This window comes from Sus scrofa, chromosome 1 (assembly GCF_000003025.6).
Source record: "Sus scrofa isolate TJ Tabasco breed Duroc chromosome 1, Sscrofa11.1, whole genome shotgun sequence".
Taxonomy (NCBI): Eukaryota; Metazoa; Chordata; class Mammalia; order Artiodactyla; family Suidae; genus Sus; species Sus scrofa.
This window is the reverse complement of record NC_010443.5, coordinates 11,648,128-11,666,539: the sequence shown is the minus strand read 5'-3', so window position 1 is coordinate 11,666,539 and position 18,412 is coordinate 11,648,128. Positions and strand designations below refer to the sequence as shown.

Here is an 18,412-nt window from a genome sequence, read left to right as displayed (position 1 = left end):
CTGCTGGAAATGCTCGGGTATGTTGGAGACTTAAGGGTTAAAGACGCTCCCCTTTTGTCTTTCAGGATCTGAGCTGCCTCTTTGATTTATACTTGGAGCCACTTCAAAGTGAGACCTTCCTTACCCAAGACGAGGTAAACAGCCATCCTCCCCACCTGCTGACCCATAGCCTGGTCTCTGTTTGCCCTTCGGAGAACACACCTAGATTTCATCTCCTGCTTCCAAAAGGACATTCAAGACTTAAGGATCTTCAGAGAGACTCCGTTGTCTCTCTGGCCTTGGAGACCTTTGGCCTCCTCCAAAGCCATTGAGGTGGCAAGATATATATATATATATATATACACACTGTCTTTTTAGGGCCACACCTGCAGTATATGGAAGTTCCCAGGCCAGGGGTCCAATCAGAGCTGCAGCTGCCAGCCTACACCACAGCCACAGCAATGGCAGGTCCAAGCTGCATCTGTGACCTACACTACAGCTCACAGCTACGCCAGATCCTTAACCCACTGAGCAAGGCCAGGGATCGAACCTGCATCCTCATGGATACTAGTTAGAGTCATTTCTGCGGAGCCAGGATGGGAACTCTGGCGAGAGTTACAAACACAGGGGAGGGTCGTGTCCTTTCTCTATTAGAAGATACGACCAAAATTACTTTTCAGTGCATGAGTTTTTAATGCGAAATCACAGGAATGAGTTCTTTTCTGCTGACTTCCATCTCCCCCCAACCCCCACTCTGAGTTCTGAACACTTGACCCCTAATAAAAAATTATCATAGAATTACAGGGCCTGGAGCTGTGAGACTCTCTGTGTGGCAGCTGCATCCCAGAAGGAACATGCCGTCGTCTTTGCAGGATTTACCTCTGTCTCCTTCTTGGTGAATGACTCGTGATTTATCTGTGCGTCTGAGAGGGAGAGAGAGGCATCCACGTCTCCGGCACTAACAGCCTCTTTTCAAATCCTCGTGTTCACCTAGATGGAGTCGCTTTTTGGAAGTTTGCCAGAGATGCTTGAATTTCAAAAGGTGTTTCTGGAGACTCTGGAGGACGGAATTTCCGCGTCATCTGACTTCAACATACTTGAAACCCCCTCGCAGTTTCGGGTGAGTCTCGCAGACATGGGTTTAAAGCAAGATCGGGTGGGTCCAGTGCAGAGTTCTCTTCGAAGGAATGTGATCCCTTGACTGTTTAAAAGATGACTTCAGTGCTTCCACTGCTTGGTTTTGTCTGGCGGACACTAAAAGGAGGCTCTGTGTCCTTGAGTACATGCTCTGGGGATCAGACGTCTGGGCGGCACAGCTTTTAGGGAGTCTGCCTGCTGCGGACCGTGTCCACGCTCCAAACTCAGCTCCACCAGAGGATCTGTAGGGCGACTGCATCTACCGCGTCTGATGTGGTGTCGCCACGGTCACATGACCCTGAGATGAAAGCCTAGGCGTTCACCTGTTCTGGGAGAGCTTCTAAATGTAGCAGTTTGCATCTACCAACCCCAGACTCCCCGTCTATCCCACTCCCCCCACCCCGGCAACCACAAGCCTGCTCTCCAGGTCTGTGCTGTTTCTGGTTGGTAGATAGGGCGCTTCTGCGGAGCTCTGTCTCCAGTGTGGACACAGGTGACTGGCTGGAGGTCCCTCCGGGGAAGGAAAGGCAGAAGGGAGTAAAAAGGGGCTAAGGGAGTGTGCAGCGAGTAATCATTCATAACATTAATTAATTATTCATTCCTTATTAAATGCTTATTAATTAGCCTCAGATTATTTGTATCCCACTGTGTCAGATGCATTTTTTTTAATAAAATTTTCTTTCTTGTTCTTGATTGCACACTCTGTCATTAGTCTCTACTGCCAGAATTTTTTTCTTTTTTCTTTTTTGGCCACCCTGCAGCATATGGAGTTCCCAGCCAGGGAGCAGATCCAAGCTGCAGTTGTGACCTAAGCCAAAGCTGTGGCAACGCTGGATCCTTAACCAACGGTGCTGGGCTGGGGATCGAACCTGCGTTCCAGCACTCCCAAGACACCACCAATCCTGTTGTGCCACAGTGGGAACTTTAAAAAAAAATTTTTTAATTATAATATAGCTAATTTACAGTGTTGTATCAATTTCTCCTGTACAGCATAGTGACCCTGTCACACACACACACACACATTCTTTTTTCATACTGTCTTCCATCATGTTCTACCCCAAGAGATCAGATATGGTTCCCTGTGCTGTAAGGTAGAGCCTCATTGCTTATCCATTCTAAATGTAATAGTTTGCAGGTACCAACCCCAAACTCCCCATCTAGCCCACTTCTTCCCTCTCCCCCTCTGGCAACCACATGCTCTCCATGTCCGTGATCTGTTTCTGTTTTTCATTTCATTTGTGCCCTATTTTATTTTATTTGTCTTTTTGCCATTTCTGGGGCCACTCCCACGGCATATGGAGGTTCCCAGGCTAGGGGTTGAATCAAGCTGTAGCCACCAGCCTACACCAGAGCCACAGCAACGCGGGATCCGAGCCATGTCTGCGACCTACACCACAGCTCACGGCAACACCAGATCCTTAACCCACTGAGCAAGGCCAGGGATCGAACCCGCAACCTCCTGGTTCCTAGTTGGATTCGTTAACCACTGAGCCACAACAGGAACTCCTGTGCCCTATTTTAGATTCCACATATAAGGGATATCATATGGTACTTAGCTTTCTCTTTCCAACATACTTCACTCAGTATGAGAATCTTTAGTTGCGTCCATGTTGCCGCAAATGGCATTATTTTGTCCTTTTTTATGGCTGAGTAGTTTTCCATGGCTGTATGTACCATATCTTCTTAACCCACTCACCTGCTGATGGACATTGAGGTGGTTTCCATGTCTTTTCTGCTGCCAGAAACTTTTCAGTCAACCTGAAGATCTGCTAGCAGGACGCAGGGCTCTTCTGCATTTCTTGGGCAAATGAGGCTGCCCTGGGCTTTCTGTGGGTGGCTTCCTTGAGGCACTAGCGCTCTGGAATCTCAGAGACAAAGGCCACGGAGGCACCAAAGCAGCCAGATGTCATGCCTGAGCCAGCAGACATTGATGAAACCCCGTCCGATGTAACTTTTCCCCTTTTCCTTCTAGAAACTACTGTTCTCCCTTGGAGGCTCTTTCCTTTATTATGCGGACCACTTTAAGCTGTACAGCGGCTTCTGCGCTAATCATATTAAAGTGCAGAAGGTTCTAGAGCGGGGTAAGTTGCTCAGACCTTTTATAGCTATGCTTGTGCCATTCTAATTGTTAACGAAGAGTACATTTGTATTCAGTATGTACGGATACGTGTAATTTAAAACAACAGACTATGCTCCGTTGTTGGCCTTGAAATTGACAGACATTAAAGAGGAAGTTTGTTTGTATCAGTTTTCTGATAACAGTGAATGTGTGTGTCTGAGGGCAGAAAAGTTGCTTTGCCACGTGTCACGTTGCTGTTAAATCACATCTGGGTCCTTTTTTCACCGAATTCCCTGCTCTAAAACTTTTAACCAACCATATAAGCCCCTGGAGGGAGCAGAAGGCAGTGAAGGCCATTTTCTTTCTTTCTTGTTTTCTTTCTTTCTTCTTCTTAAACCCGAGGACCCCTTGCAAAAAACAAAAAACCACCACCAAACTCACAAAAAGTGTGTTAAGTAAAATGAAAAGCCTCTTTGGTGAGACTGGTGTTTCTCACAGCCCGTATCCTGGCCTGGAACTATCTTCTGTCCTCCACATTTTTATCAGCTTTAACTGAAGACTTTAACTTCTCTGACGTCCGAGGTAACTGGGTGACCACCCTGCATCGCTCCTCCCCCACCTCGTGTCAACAGCCCCTGTTACCCTGGGCAGCTAGAGAGGTGCCCGGGCCTTCACTGCTGGCTTGCAGTGGGTCAGCCTGGGGGCAGCCGGCCAGGACATTGACCCCCTTGGGCTTTCAGTGACGGGCCAGCGGGTCAGCCCAGGCTGGGAAGTATAGTCAGAGATTTGCCAGTGGCAATGACCCTTTTCAGGAGTAGAAGTATCGGGGGGAGTTTTTGTGCCGCTGTCATCATCACTGTGTCATCAACCCGATGTTCAAGTTATTCTTGTTGTACCTATTGATGAAAATAATCATCAAGCAATCTCTAATAGAAGAGTTTTATTTGAGCCAAACTGAGAACTGTCGCCCGGAAGACAGCCTGTCCAGCAGCTCTGAGGAACTGCTCTGGAGAAGTACGGTTTTCAGCACAGTTTTAAGTCTTGTCAGAACAAAGGAAGCAAACAAGTCAGGGATACGATCCTGCAGGGTTTCAAAGAACCAGATCAGCACGTACACAGCCAGTCGGTATGGCTTTGGCACCTGGGAAGGGAGTCTTATCATCAAAGGAAGACACGCATTGGCACCCCAGGAAGGCAGGCATTTAACCTTCGTTTTTAATACAGACATTCTTTTCTTTTTTCTGGCGTGCTGCAGCATGTGGAAATGCCCAGGCCAGGGGTCAAATTGGAGCTACAGGAGTTCCTGTTGTGGCTTAGCAGGTTATGAACCTGACTAGTATCCATGAGGATGCGGGTTCGATGCCTGGCCTCGCTCAGTGGGTTAAGCACCCAGTGTTGCTGTGAGCTGTGGGGTACATTGCACATGTGGCTTGGATCCTGTGTGGCTGTGGCTGTGGCGTGTAGGCTGGCAGCTGCAGCTCTGATTTGATCCCTAGCCTGGAAACTCCTAATGCTGCAGATTCAGCCCCAAAAAGCCAAAAAAAAAAAAAAAAAAAAAAAAGTGCTGCAGCTGGGGCCTGTGGCACAGCCACACTGGATCCTAGCCACATCTGTGATCTATACTTGCAGCAATGCCAGATCCTTAACCCACTGAGCGAGGCCAGGGATTGAACCTACATCCTCACACGGACAATGCCAGGTCCTTTAGTGCGCTGAGCCACCACAGGAACTCCGAATGCTGACATTCTTTGCTTCTGGTTAGTGGGCTCTTTTCTTTCATAATTAAAGCCGATGCACAATGCGCGTTTGCTTGGCCATAGCAGGATATTTTCGTAAGCATGAAATTCAGGTCAACCCATGTGTAGGTCAGAGTGACGTCCTCATACCTCAGCATGTGAACATTTCTTTCATCACACCCTGAACCAGGAAGGCTTAACTGGGGTTGCTGTCACCACGGGCTTCTTTCAGTCGCCACACACCTTTTAGCATGAGATTAGAATTCTCAATTTTGCCCCTCAGAGGATGTTTTTCTCTCCCATTCTTTGCAATTGCTATTTCTGGTGGCAGAGATGAGAGGAGGTCTTTAGGCTCAAGGGCGTGAGCAGCAGTCACTCGTCGGCCCAGAGAACATCAAACACACACGGGTCCCCAGGAGTCACTGCTGGTCCGTGCGAGTCCTACAGTGGAAAGCGTCGTATAAAAATACGTGTCGTCCTTTTTAGTTCATCTTGCTGTCTCCGGGAAAGGTTCCCAGGCTACCTGCATTCTCTGGTGTCCTTGGAAATTGGATCTGAGCCCCCTGAAGCTTGAACTGTTACAATATCAAGCGTTTCCAGGATAAAAAGATAACTTCCGGGCGACTTGAATGCCGCCTCTGGAGTTCAGGCTGGCCTCGTGCAGTTGGCTCCCACTGTGATGTGCTGCCTCCCTGGAGCCCAGTGACTCAGGGCTCTCTTCCTCAACAGCGCAAGTGTTTGAGGCAGCTCCTGTATTGGAACTTTATTTATTTTTGTCTTTTTAGGGCCGCACCTGCGGCATATGGAGGTTCCCAGGCTAGGGGTCGAATCGGAGCTGTAGCCACCAGCCTACACCATAGCCACAGCAACAAGGGATCTGAGTCCCTTCTGTGACCTACACCGCAGCTCACGGCAACGCCAGATCCGTGACCCACTGATCAAGGCCAGGGATCAAACCCATGGCCTCATGGATACTAGTTGGGTTCGTTAACCACTGAGCCATGACAGGAACTCCTGTATTGGAACTTTAAAAAAAAAAGAATGGATATATATATATGTGTGTGTGTGTGTGTGTGTGTGACTGGGTCACTTTGCTGTATGGTAGAAAACTGACAAAACACTGTAAATCAGCTATAATGGAAAAAATAAAAATCATTTAAAAATATTTTATTGATGTATAGTTGATTTACAATGTTGTGTTAATTTCTGTTGCACAGCAAAGTGAGTCAGTCATACTCACATATACATTCTTTTTGAGCATTTTCCATTGCGGTTTATCCCAGGGTATTAAATACAGTTCCCTGTACTAGACAGTAGGACCCTGTTGTTTATCTCTTCTTTATGTGAGAGTTTGCACCTGCTGACGCCAAACCCCCCGTCCATCCCTCCCTCCCCCCGTATTGGAACTGCTTTAGTTGGTTGAAAGTACGGTAATGAAAAGCGTACAAATGGCTTGCTCACCTCCTCTTCGCCACCAAAGAGGAAGAAGGGTCATCCCACCATCCAGTTTGTCTGGTGGTCACACAAAATGGTACTGCATCTCATACGAGTTGTCTCTTGCCCTTGTACAAAACCCCCGGTAAAGGCCGTCATCCAGACTGGCTGAATTCCTATAGCTGGTCAACCAGTGTCAGCAGGTGCAGTCGACAACCAACAGCTGGTGTATCCACTGGCTCTCCCGAGACTAAAGGCACTTGGGGGGCGTTCCCGTCGCAGCTCAGCGGGCTACGAACCCAACTAGTATCCATGAGGATGCAGGTTCAATTCCTGGCCTCACTCAGTGGGTTAAGGATCCCACGTGGCTGTGGCTGTGGTGTAGGCCGGCAGCTGCAGCTCCAATCTGATCCCTAGCCTGAGAACTTCCATTATGTCGCAAATGTGGCCCTAAAAAGCAAAAAAAAAAAAAAAAAAAAAAAAAAAAGAAAATGCACTTAGGTTCACACGTGTACCTTTGTGATACCCAGTGGAGAAAAGGTTTTCGCTGTCACGAGGGGTCTGAACCTGGTACTGCTCAGAACTGTGGAGATGGAGGCTACAGTGCTTATTATCTTTAAAGGAAAAAAAGAGAAAGATCTTGTTCTACAGAAGTCTTTAATTGTGTAGAATAAGTAATGACCTGTGCTAGGTCAGTGGAAGAAAATACTGGTTCATTTTGCTCTATGAATCTTTTGGGGAGGGGTTTGGGGTAGGGTCTGGATAACACCGTTTTGTGGCTTTATGAACGGTCTGAGACTCACTTTTCCGGCACCTATAACAACCTCTCTCGTGGGTCTGCATGTGCATGTGCCTTGCAAGTCAGCCTCCTGGCATTCCTGCCGTGGTGCGATGACATTGGCAGTGCTATGGGAGCACTGAGTTGCAAGTTCAGTCCCCAGCCTGGCACAGTGGGTTAAGTGTCTGACGTTGCTGCAGCTGCAGCATAGGTCACACCTGTGGCTTGGATCTTATCCCTGGCCTGGGAACTCCCTATGCCTCGGGGCAGCCAGAAAAGGAAAAGGCCCCTGCCCTTTGCACCATGTTCCTGTTGGGCACGTGGACGGAGCTCTCCCGGCAGTTCCACAAGCCCCCATTCGCTCTGGTTCATCCCAGAGCTGTGATGCTGCGGCACTTGATCCACAGGCATGCTGGGCTTTTCTCAAAGGATGACTCAAGGGGGCCTGTAGACGTGGATTGTCTGTAACTCCATTAATGCCTAAGTGAAGTAGAATCTAACTCATCCTGCCATGTTCTTCTAAGGGTCTTTTAATCCCTCTGCTTGTAGCGAAAACAGATAAAGCCTTCAAAGCCTTTCTGGACGCCCGGAATCCCACCAAGCAGCACTCGTCCACGCTGGAGTCCTACCTCATCAAGCCAGTTCAGAGGGTGCTCAAGTACCCCCTACTGCTCCGGGAACTGGTGTCCCTGACGGACCACGAGAGCGAGGAGCACTATCACCTGACAGGTACCAAGGGGGCTCGGGTGCTGGTGTGACCGCGCCTGCGGATCCCCTCCCCCTGTGGAGTGCCGCATTCTGCCACATTGCTCAGTGCTGGGATGGTTAATCTGAGATCTAATTTTAGTATGCGAAGAGAGCTAGATATTGTGGCCATCCCTTTAAACGGGCAAAATAATTTGGCAAAAATTCTCTCGTTGAAGAGCCGCTGGAGGGATGATTCCACTCTTATTTCTAAGAGAAGGCAGTTTAAGCTCCATGAGTTGAAATAAGCTGCGTTGGGTCGCACCTGTTTAACAAACAGAGCTGCCAGGGTCAGGCCTGTTTTCTCACAATTTAGTGCAGCCTTGTGAGCACTGCTGATGGAATACGTTGGGTGGGGCGCCACCTTGTGGACATCTCGGAGCAGAGCCTGGCCCTGAAACCAAACTCCCAATGACAGGTTAAGCCCCACTGAGCTGTCTTCTTTTGCAACCTCAGAAGTTATTGGCCTCAGATACACATTGGCCAAATACACACAGCCCCTAAGTTTCACAGTAAATAGAGTATCTCTTAAAGAGATGCTGTTTGGATTGGAGAGAAAGAGGGATTTGTTCTCCAAGTGTCAAAACTAGGAGGTCTAGGTACACTACATATAATAAAGCATGTGGAGAGAGAAACACACTTTTTGATAAATATTCATATCACTGAATAGCAAACACCAAGAAGAGTGAAAATTAAACTTGCTCCTTTTCTGTGACAAGCAAACTTGTGTATAAGTAATAAGGACAATTTTTTTTTTTTTTTTTTGTCTTTTTAGGGCCACACCCATGGCTTATGGAGGTTCCCAGGCTAGGGGTGGAATCGAAGCTGCAGCTGCTGGTCTACACCACAGCCACAGCAACTCGGGATCCAAGCCATGTCTGCAACCTACAGCACAGCTCACAGCAACACCGGATCCTTAATCCACTAAGCAAGGCCAGGGATCGAGCCTGCGTCCTCATGTGGATACTAGTCAGTTTTGTTACCCCTGAGCCACAATGGGAACTCCAGGACAAATTTTTTTGTATAACAGTTAAAGTCTGTAAAGAAATGATCCAAATTATAATTTTCATCCAAATAAATACTGTGTGAATAGTTCACTTTGCATTAATATGATCTTTAAAAGGGGTCTGTTAAAAAAAATTCTCCAGACTGAATTAAAATACTAAATCAGAAGAACAAAGTATGAAAACTAGCAAATTTGGAGGTGACTTGAAAAAAATCACTTGCTTTTTGACTTTGACAAAATCACTTTGTTCCTCACGTGCCTGTTAAAAATTACAAATAAAGGCCATGTATGAATGCAAGCAATTGCTCTGGCTGTCAGGCATTTGCAGAGGTATTTGTAAGTTCTTATTTAAAAAACTGTTGCTGCTCACCATTCCAGTAAGTGGTCCAGGAGGAGAGGCAATACTTAAGAGCAGGTATCTGTGACCAGTTGGCCTTGGGTCTGAATTCTGGGTCCACCCCTTATGTCTGTCTTCAGAAGCCTGGTAGAACACACAGGCCCTCTGCATCTGAGTTTTCTCATTGTCAACTGGGATTGATAACAGGCCCATTAAATGAGATGTTTCACATAAACCACCTAATAGAACACACAGATAGTGCTCAGTAAGTGTGACCTGTTATTAGTAGTGATACTTTTTACTTGTCTCATTTCAAAGAGCATTCAAGGTGGAAGATAATTCTTCTGCTCTTCATTATAATAACTAAGTTACCGTGGGCTCTTTGATCCTTGCCTGAATGATGTTGCTGTTAGTAAGAACCGGTCTCGAATTCTGGCCTGAATCTTGAGCTTTTTCATTATTGCTGTGGGGTAGGATTTCAAATAAAAATTATAAAATAAATATGATTGCATATTTTGCAGAAGCACTAAAGGCAATGGAAAAAGTTGCAAGCCACATCAATGAGATGCAGAAGATATACGAGGATTACGGGACGGTGTTTGACCAGCTAGTAGCAGAGCAGAGCGGAACGGAGAAGGAGGTCAGTAGGACTTCTGGATCCCGAGAGGCCTAATGCCTGTGGTCACTGGGTCTGTGAACTGCCACATCAGGCCCCCTGTTAGGGCTTTCTGCAGAAGTTCCCTGAAACTTTCTTTTCTTTTCTTTTTTTTTAATGATTTTAATTTTTTTTCATTATACCTGGTTTACAGTGTTCTGTCAGTTTCTGCTGTACAGCAAAGTAACCCGGTCTCTCATTATCCTCTGTCATGTTCCATCACAAATGACTAGATAGAGTTCCCTGTGCTATACAGCAGGATCTCACTGCTTATCCACTCCAAATGCAATAGTTTGCAACTATTAGCCCCAGAATCCCAGTCCATCCCACTGATTTTTTTTTTTTTTTTTTTTTTTTTTTTTGCCATGCCTGTGGCATGTCGAAGTTCCTGGGCCAGAGACCGAACCCTTGCCACAGCAGTGATGCAAACCACAGCAGTGACAATACCGGATCCTTAACCCACTGAGCCACCAGGGAACTCCTCTTTTGGATCTTAGTGCTTATAATAAGCCACACAATTTAAGTGTAAGTGTAACATAAAATTGATTACATGGGTTTAAAAACATGACCTTATGTCCAGTTAACATTGTACAAAAAAAGAAACATCACTGAGCTCGTATCCCTCCCGCTTCCATCTTTCCTGTGAGGCGTGAGGTTAAGGCAGATCTGGAAGCTAGACCATGTATGGAGAGCGTGGGCTGCCGGATTGAATGGATAAGGCAGTGGGAGCCAGCATGTCGGAAGAATTCAGGGCTTTCCTTTTTTATTTGCGTCTTTTCTAACCTTAAATATTGGTGGCTATCTCCTTACTTATAAAAGTAGTTTAAGTGGAATTTGACAGTTTCTCTCTTTATCTTTTCTGGCTGGATTACTAAATTTGGAATCTTAAGCTTTAACAAGTCTATGTATAAGAAGCATTATCATTTAAGTAGTAGAAGGCAGAACAGAAAAGAGCTGGAGTTTTTTTTTTTAATTCAGTTTCAATGTTGAGACTTCTATTAGCAGGCCTCGTGTGGTTTAGAGATTTGAGGTGCTAAATGTCCTAATTCCTGGGGGAAGTGTGAACAAAGGCATCGGGGCGGGGGGTGCCCCTTGACACTGAGGTGGAATGACCACCATGCCACAGGTCATGAGGCAGGTCTCACCCACATACAGGGTGTGCACTGGAGCAAAATGCCTTTTTATTTTTACAGCTGAACCTGTGGCATATGGAAGTTCCCAGGCTAGGGGTCGAAGTGTAGCTGCAGCTGCCAGCCTACACCATAGCCATGGCAACCCAGATCTGAGCCACATCTGTGACCTATACCGCACGCCGGATCCTTAATCCACTTAGCGAGGCCAGGGATCGAACCTGCATCCTCAGGGACACTATGTTGGGTCCTTAATCCGCTGAGCCACAAGAGGAACTCCATTTTATGCTTTTCAAACAGTTTAATGCTTAACTCATATTTTCAAAACTGCCATTAAGGGCCACGTTTACAGAGACTGTAGAGTTTTTTTGTCTTTTTGCCATTTCTTGGGCCGCTCCCGTGGCATATGGAGGTTCCCAGGCTAGGGGTGGAATCGGAGCTATAGCCGTCGGCCTACACCACAGCCACAGCAATGCCGGATCCTTAACCCACTGAGCGAGGCCAGGGATTGAACCCACAACCTCATGGTTCCTAGTCGGATTCGTTAACCACTGAGCCACGACAGGAACTCCAGGGACCGTAAAAATTGAACAGACACTGCCTGCATTTGAGCAGTGACCATGTACAGGTGATCATCCCTCATATGCAACAGCACCCCCTCTCCTGCCGCCCCCCACCCCGCCTACACCTAACATGTACACCAATATCCATGTTTCCGTGTCTCCTTGATCCGTTCTTACCATTTAGGTCACAGAACTTTCAATGGGGGAACTTCTGATGCACTCGACCGTCTCCTGGTTGAATCCATTTCTGTCTCTAGGAAAAGCCAGAAAGGACCTTGAGCTCACAGTATTTGGTTAGTATTCCACTCAGAAGAACTTCCTACCTACTCATCACAAGGAAGAGTTATTTTTTCTGAGATATTGTATCTGTGTGATATGACGGATGCTCGTTAAACCCGGTGTGGTCATCATTTCCTGGTGTGTGTAAATCAAGTCCTAATGATACACACCTTGAACTTGACATGTGGCAACTGTATAAATTCTATCACAGTCATACTGGAAGAAAAAAAAAAAAATCCAGAATGTAAACTTAAAAGAGCCTGGCAAGAATGAAGACCCTACTAACCCCACCGGCCCAGTTAATGCCTGATTTCCAGAAAGACTTAGAATCGTGGCTCCAGTGGCTTTGACTTAACACAGCCAACCTCCAACTCTTTAGTGCTCTCACAGGGACACTCTTTATCTTTTCCCTCTGCTGCTTGGCTTAGTGGATCCCGCCAAGTGTTACAGGCACAGATCTCCTGAGGCTGTTTTGAAACCTGCTATCTTAGTAGCTTGCTGCATTTTGAAATGTCTTAATTCTCACCAAGAGCGAGGCTAGACTGTATTCTGGGCGAGATGAACACCATGGCCTCAGCTTTCAATAAAACAGGAATTCAGAAAACAAAATGCCAGGATCTCCTTCAGATGATAGCTTTAAACAGGCAGGTACTTGTGCTGTGTAATTCAAATAGGAATGGAAGGAAGTACCAATTACTCCCTCACGTGTTAGCCGCGTGGGACCTTGGAGCTTAAGTTGGAGGAGCTTGTTGTCTTCAAGCAGTCAGTTGTAGTTCAGCCTTGGGCGAATTGGTACGAAATAATGACTTTTCTTTCTTTTCTTTAGTTTTTAAGAGAGCTGTCATCTTGGTTTATAAAGAAAACTGCAAGCTGAAAAAGAAATTGGTAAGACATGAATTACTTGTAATGAAAGCTATCCTTTCATGACTGTATCTTCCTGTTGTTGAACTGGGGAGCCTGCTGAGTGCCAAGGCCTTCCTGACTGATGCTGCTTATTCCTGGGTCACCAACCCAATCAGACACTCAAGGTATTTCTTATTCTCCCCACCAAAGATGTCTGCTTTAAAAGAAGATGTCCATAAATACCCATGCTGGGGCCCACACAGAAAACCAGCTTTTCTATCCCTAAAAATGGCCCATGTTTGTTCCATACGTGTAAGAGTCTGTGTAACTTGGGTTTCTTTTTTGAGGTAACATGAAGTCATGGAAGGGCTGCTTGTCCATCTTGCTTAAAAATCTAGAGCTTTCTGCACCCAAACTGCACCTCCACCCTGTCCCCAGCCAGGCTGTGAGGATCCCTGACAGCGGGAGCACACCTGACCTGAGTCCCTTCTGCACCCCGAGCCCCACACAGCAGCGGGTTCCTGTGTGCACTGCGCGCCCCCCCACCCCCACCCCGGCCCCAGGAGCGAGCTGTCCTAACGCTGTTCTTGACGGCTTTCACCTTCCAGCCCTCCAATTCCCGGCCTGCACACAGCTCCGCTGACCTGGACCCGTTTAAATTTCGTTGGTTGATCCCCATATCTGCGCTTCAAGTCAGACTGGGGAACACAGCAGGTAATTTTTGTATGTTGTACAAATGCCAGAAAGAAACATTTAAAGAGACTTTTTAAAACAGTGGAATGAAAAAGTAGGCAAGAACCCAAGAACAGTTCTCAGAATTTTATTTTATAGGCAAGGAAAGTGAGGACAAGCAAGATTACTGTGTTAGCTCCTCACAGATTTGGAGAAAAGATATGCCAGTGAATGGCTTTTCTTTGCCAAATACCTCTTTTCATTGTTTCCTTATTTTCACTGTCAAGTTTTCAACCGTCTTCTTTCCAATATCCTAGATACCGTAACACACGTCCAAAAATTAAAATTTTTACCAATTTTGATATATCAGAAAACTCCTTAAGATTCAAGAGGATTGTAGGTGACATAAAAAAACAGAAAACTCTTCCACTGTGGAACATGTTCAAAAAGGCTTGCAGAATAACCACGTTCTGGTGACAGAGCTTCTGGCGATGGAAAGGACGACAGGCCAAGGCACGCGGTGCCGTTCTGGCTGTCTGGTCAGTTTCTGTCCGAGGTGCTTATGTTTCTGAGGCCATGAATGAATTTGGGGCCGGTCTCTTTTACCTCCAGCGCCTGAGTACATCCTACGGTTCCTTCCAAGGAATGGGCTGTAAAAGGAGACCATTCCTCCTCTTTCCCAGAGAGGTGGCATCCAGGGGTAGGGCGAAAGCACTGGGATGGTTGCAGACCTTCAGGAAACAGCCAAAGTGATGGGAATGTCTAGCTTTCTGTAACTATCTGCAAAAGCCATACAAAGATTGAGCCACACAAGCAAATGAGGAGACTCGGGATGGGCAATATTTGATTTCTTAAAAAGGTAGTAGAGTTCCTGTTGTGGCTTAGTGGGTTAAGAATCTGACTAGTATCCATGAGGTCACGGGTTCGACCCCTGGCCTCACTCAGTGCATTAAGGATCTGGCAATGCTGAAAGCGAGTGCAGCATAGGTCACAGATGCAGCTCAGATTGGAGTGGCTGTGACCTGCGGCTGCAGCTCTGATTCAACCCCTAGCCTGGGAACTTTCATATGTTGCAGGTGCAGCCAAGAAAAAGAAAGAGGAAAAAAAAAAAAAAAAAGGGCAGTAGATTGTGAGTTTTAAACTTCGCAAGTGTTCTTGCCCTCTTGACCACAGCATCTTTGGCCAAGGTGCAGGCCCTTGTTTCTTTCTACACAGGGACGGAAAATAATTCCTTGTGGGAGCTGATCCACACGAAGTCGGAAGTAGAAGGACGGCCAGAAACCATCTTTCAGTTGTGCTGCAGGTATTACTGGCTTCCAAAAACTAAAGCCCAGAGGAATGTGACAGGATTACTTCTTTTAAAAGAAGGGTTTATTTTTAGTGCCCTCCTATAATTTGACGATGTCACGAGCACACCCACCCTCCCCAGGCTGCCAAAGGCAGCTCTGGTAGAACACACTGATTGGAAATCCAGCTGTCGGTGCGTGAAGACGTTCAAGAGCGATCTTCTAAGCGAGGAGAGAGAGGCACCCAGAGGCTGGGTGACTTGCTGCCAGTCGTCCTGAGCGCAGCAGTGCGCCCAGGACGCGAGGAACGGCAGCAGGGTGAGATAGTGGACGTGACCCTTGTTTTCCCTCTCCCCACCAGTGACAACGAAAGCAAAACCAACATTGTCAAAGTGATTCGATCTATTCTGCGGGAAAACTTCAGGCGTCACATAAAGTGTGAATTGCCTCTGGAGAAAGCATGTAAGGACCGCCTCGTACCCCTGAAGAACCGCGTTCCTGTCTCAGCCAAATTAGGTGAGAACTCTGCTGGCCTTGGGTTTATTCAGGAGCATGTGCCACACCTCCCTGCAAGGGTACATGCTCTCGTAACAGAGCAGCAAGCCATCACTTTGTGAACTGCCAGCAGCAGCTCTGTAAGCTCTACACCACACACCCAACACACAGGGTAGTGGTGATTTAATTTCCTTTTAAGAAACCTAAAAATGTGCTTCTTGCTCCCAGGCCTTTTATAAAATAGAACCACCCCCAACCCCCATTCCTTCATTTCCCACCGTCTGACAGCCGGCACTACCGCCTTCTCTCTCTCTCTCTCACTGAGATGCCCAGGAGTCAAGGGACCTGGTTCTGCTCACTGCTGTGTCCTCGGCTCAGTGCAGGGCTTCTGGACGGTCCATACTTAGTGAATTAAGGTCAAGAAACCTAATATACTCATTCTTAATAAGTCCACAGGTGAACACTCCAATCATGCTGTTCTTCCTGTTTTAAAAATCTCAGCTTAAGTGTTTAGAACCTTCTTTCTGTGTTAAGCTGTTCTATGAATCTCTTTCATCTCAGTTTTACTCTTACAAAAATGTATCTCTTTCGGTCACAGTTTGACCTCTTCAAATTTACTATGTATTTTCCATTTTTTTCTCTACTTGCAAAGTAACCTACAGCCATCAAAAATACACAATTGTTGTCTGCAGAAACACATCTGAGCTCCCCCCATCCCTTCAACCCAAGAGAAAGGAATTAAACACACGATTGAATATTCATATTTAATCTCAAAGTTGGCTAGAAATTCCAGCAGAGACAGCTCTCATGAGAGAAAGAGCATCTTTCTACTTTTAATTGGGCAGCAAGGGAAATAAACAGGTGAGAAGGTAGGCAGAGAAATATGGTGTAATCTTAGTTCTCAAACTACAAAGTACTTTAATGGAGAAAAAAAAAAAAAAAAAAAAAAAAACCTAACTTTTAAATTTACCCACTAGCAAAAAAAAAAAAAAAAAAAAAAAAAAAAAAAAAAAAAAAATCCTAGCCCTTGTTATATAGTTCACTGTTCTAAATAATAATAAACTCTGGTCATCTAAAAATGCCAAATTCAGCCTTCCTGTCGTGGCTCAGCAGTCAGAGAACCCAACTAGCATCCATGAGGACACAGGTTGGATCCCTGGCCTCACTCAGTTGGTTAAGGATCTGGTGTTGCCGTGAGCTGTGGTGTAGGTTGCAGACGCGGCTTGGATCCCACATTGCTATGGCTCTGGCGTAGGCCAGCAGCTACAGCTCAGATTGGACCCCTAGCCTGGGAATCTCCATATGTTGCGGGTGCAGCCCCAAAAAGACAGAAAAATTTAAAAATTAAAAAAAAAATCCAATTCCCCAACTTAAAATTTCAAATAAACATAAGTAAAAAATGTCCCTATTTTCGGTATCTCCCTTTTCTTCCCCCAGTCCTAGGATAGTTGGTAATTGAAGGGAGGTGGTAAAATTTTAAGATGTTAAATCTGGGAATTCACGTTGTGGCTCAGAAGGTTACAAACCCGACTAGTATCCATGAGGATGCAGGTTCGATCCCTGGCCTCGCTCAGTGGGTTAAGGATCTGCCATTGCCGTGAGCTGTGGTGTAGGCCGGCAGCTGCAGCTCTGATCTGACCCCTAGCCTTGGAACTCCCATATGCCCTGGGTGCAGCCACCACTGCCCCCGCCCCCAAAAAGATGTTAAATCTGATAACCTCCAATGAGAAAATGACACACGATGGAATCGGTTCCTCTATCCTAAGGAGAAACATGCTTTTCTCATTGCAGCTTCATCCAGGTCCTTAAGAGTGCTCAAGAATTCTTCCAGCAGCGAGTGGCCCGGAGAGCCGGGCAAGAGCAGCTCGCTGGACTCGGATGAGGGCAGCCTGAGCAGCGGCACCCAGAGCAGTGGTTGCCCCCCGACCGGGAGCCCACACGATGCCCAGAGACAGCCCCACGCCGGCCTGGCGGACCTCTCTGACAGCCTCATCAAGGAGAGCGACATCCTGAGCGACGACGAGGACGACTACCATCAGGCTCGGAGGCAGGGCAGCCCCACCAAAGACATCGAGCTTCAGTTCCAGAGACTGAGGATCTCCGAGGACCCCGACGCCCATCCGGCCGAGCAGCAGCCCAGCAAGGACAGCCCGCAGCCCAAGCTGGTCCGGGGGCACTTCTGCGCCATCAAACGGAAAGCCAACAGCACCAAGAGGGACAGGGGAACTCTGCTGAAGGCGCAGACTCGTCACCAGTCCCTGGACAGTCAACCTGAAAGTGCCAACCTTGACTTCAGCTCTGTCCTCGAGCGAGAATTCAGCGTCCAGAGCTTAACATCGGTGGTCAACGAGGAGTGTTTTTACGAGACAGAGAGCCACGGCAAGTCCTAGTACAGTTCCAATCCAGAGATGGCGCCACTTTTAAACTGGTGGTGAAATGGAAATTGCAGAAAAACTGTTCATGATTGGGTTCTGTGCAGTATACATTTTCCCCCAAGTAGCTGTAAAGATTTAAGTTATTTTAATTTATTGTGGATCAGAAAACTAGATTAAACTGATCAGAATTTGTAAATGACTTACTTTACTTTATATCCCTTTTGAGCAGGTATCAAAATGACTTTGAATCCTAAACATCAAACTGAATTCTAATTAATTTATGTGGAAAAAGGTAGGAGGTTGTGATCAATAGCTTTTAAAAGCTCTCTTTTTTTTTCCAATTCTCTGGGCATTTTCTTTGAGCTGTTAGATTTCGCTTTATTTAAAGCGTATTTAAATTATTCTAATGTGGGTTAGGGGTTACCCTGTGCAGATATTTCATTTTTGTAAGGTTGTAACAGATGCTGTTTATACTAAACATGTCATATCTATGCAGTATGTATATTAAAAGAAAGCTTGTACTGTATCTCATTTGATGACGTTTATTCTCTTCACCAAGCCGTACAAGGGAAAGAGGTCGCAGCGCAGCGGGTGAGCACCCAGAGCAGCTCACCACTGCACGTGGGCCCCGGCAGGCTGCTGGGGCCTCGGGCAGCAGCTGCAGTCTAACTCTCCCCGTCATCTCTCTCTCTCTTTTCTGACGTGTGCCTGAGTTCTTCTCTGAAGTTGTAAGCAAAGAGGTGTGGGTCTTCATCACACATTTTCCGGTACACGTCACAGAGGCTCTGGAAATGAGAGACCGAGAGCTGGGTGGGTCGAAGAGTAGGGTCCACGTCCGCCGACTCTAACAGTTTCCCAGTGCGTTCCATGCGCTGAGCTTCAGGGAATAACATTCTGAAAGGAA

At 46.6% G+C, this 18,412-nt stretch overlaps 2 protein-coding genes across 20 annotated transcripts in view; one reads left to right on the top strand and one right to left on the bottom strand.

The window, feature by feature from the left end:
- TIAM2 (T-cell lymphoma invasion and metastasis 2) overlaps positions 1-18,034 on the top strand; it is a 249,364-nt gene extending 231,330 nt beyond the window's left edge. For all 18 annotated transcript variants that reach the window (XM_021071939.1, XM_021071937.1, XM_021071938.1 and 15 more), the window contains 11 exons: positions 66-134; positions 974-1,099; positions 3,089-3,197; positions 7,673-7,852; positions 9,732-9,850; positions 11,743-11,851; positions 12,664-12,722; positions 13,289-13,394; positions 14,568-14,655; positions 15,000-15,154; positions 16,925-18,034. In XM_021071939.1, coding sequence (XP_020927598.1) covers positions 66-134; positions 974-1,099; positions 3,089-3,197; positions 7,673-7,852; positions 9,732-9,850; positions 11,743-11,851; positions 12,664-12,722; positions 13,289-13,394; positions 14,568-14,655; positions 15,000-15,154; positions 16,925-17,523 — 1,719 coding nt within the window. In that variant the 3' untranslated portion in view covers positions 17,524-18,034. The remainder of the gene's footprint in view (positions 1-65; positions 135-973; positions 1,100-3,088; positions 3,198-7,672; positions 7,853-9,731; positions 9,851-11,742; positions 11,852-12,663; positions 12,723-13,288; positions 13,395-14,567; positions 14,656-14,999; positions 15,155-16,924) is intronic.
- Positions 15,884-18,412, bottom strand: part of TFB1M (transcription factor B1, mitochondrial) — an 84,464-nt gene continuing 81,935 nt past the window's right edge. The window contains exon 7 of one of the 2 annotated variants that reach the window (XM_021083526.1): positions 15,884-18,402. In XM_021083526.1, the coding sequence (XP_020939185.1) occupies positions 18,174-18,402 (229 nt within the window). In that variant the 3' untranslated portion in view covers positions 15,884-18,173. 2 annotated transcript variants of the gene reach the window in all.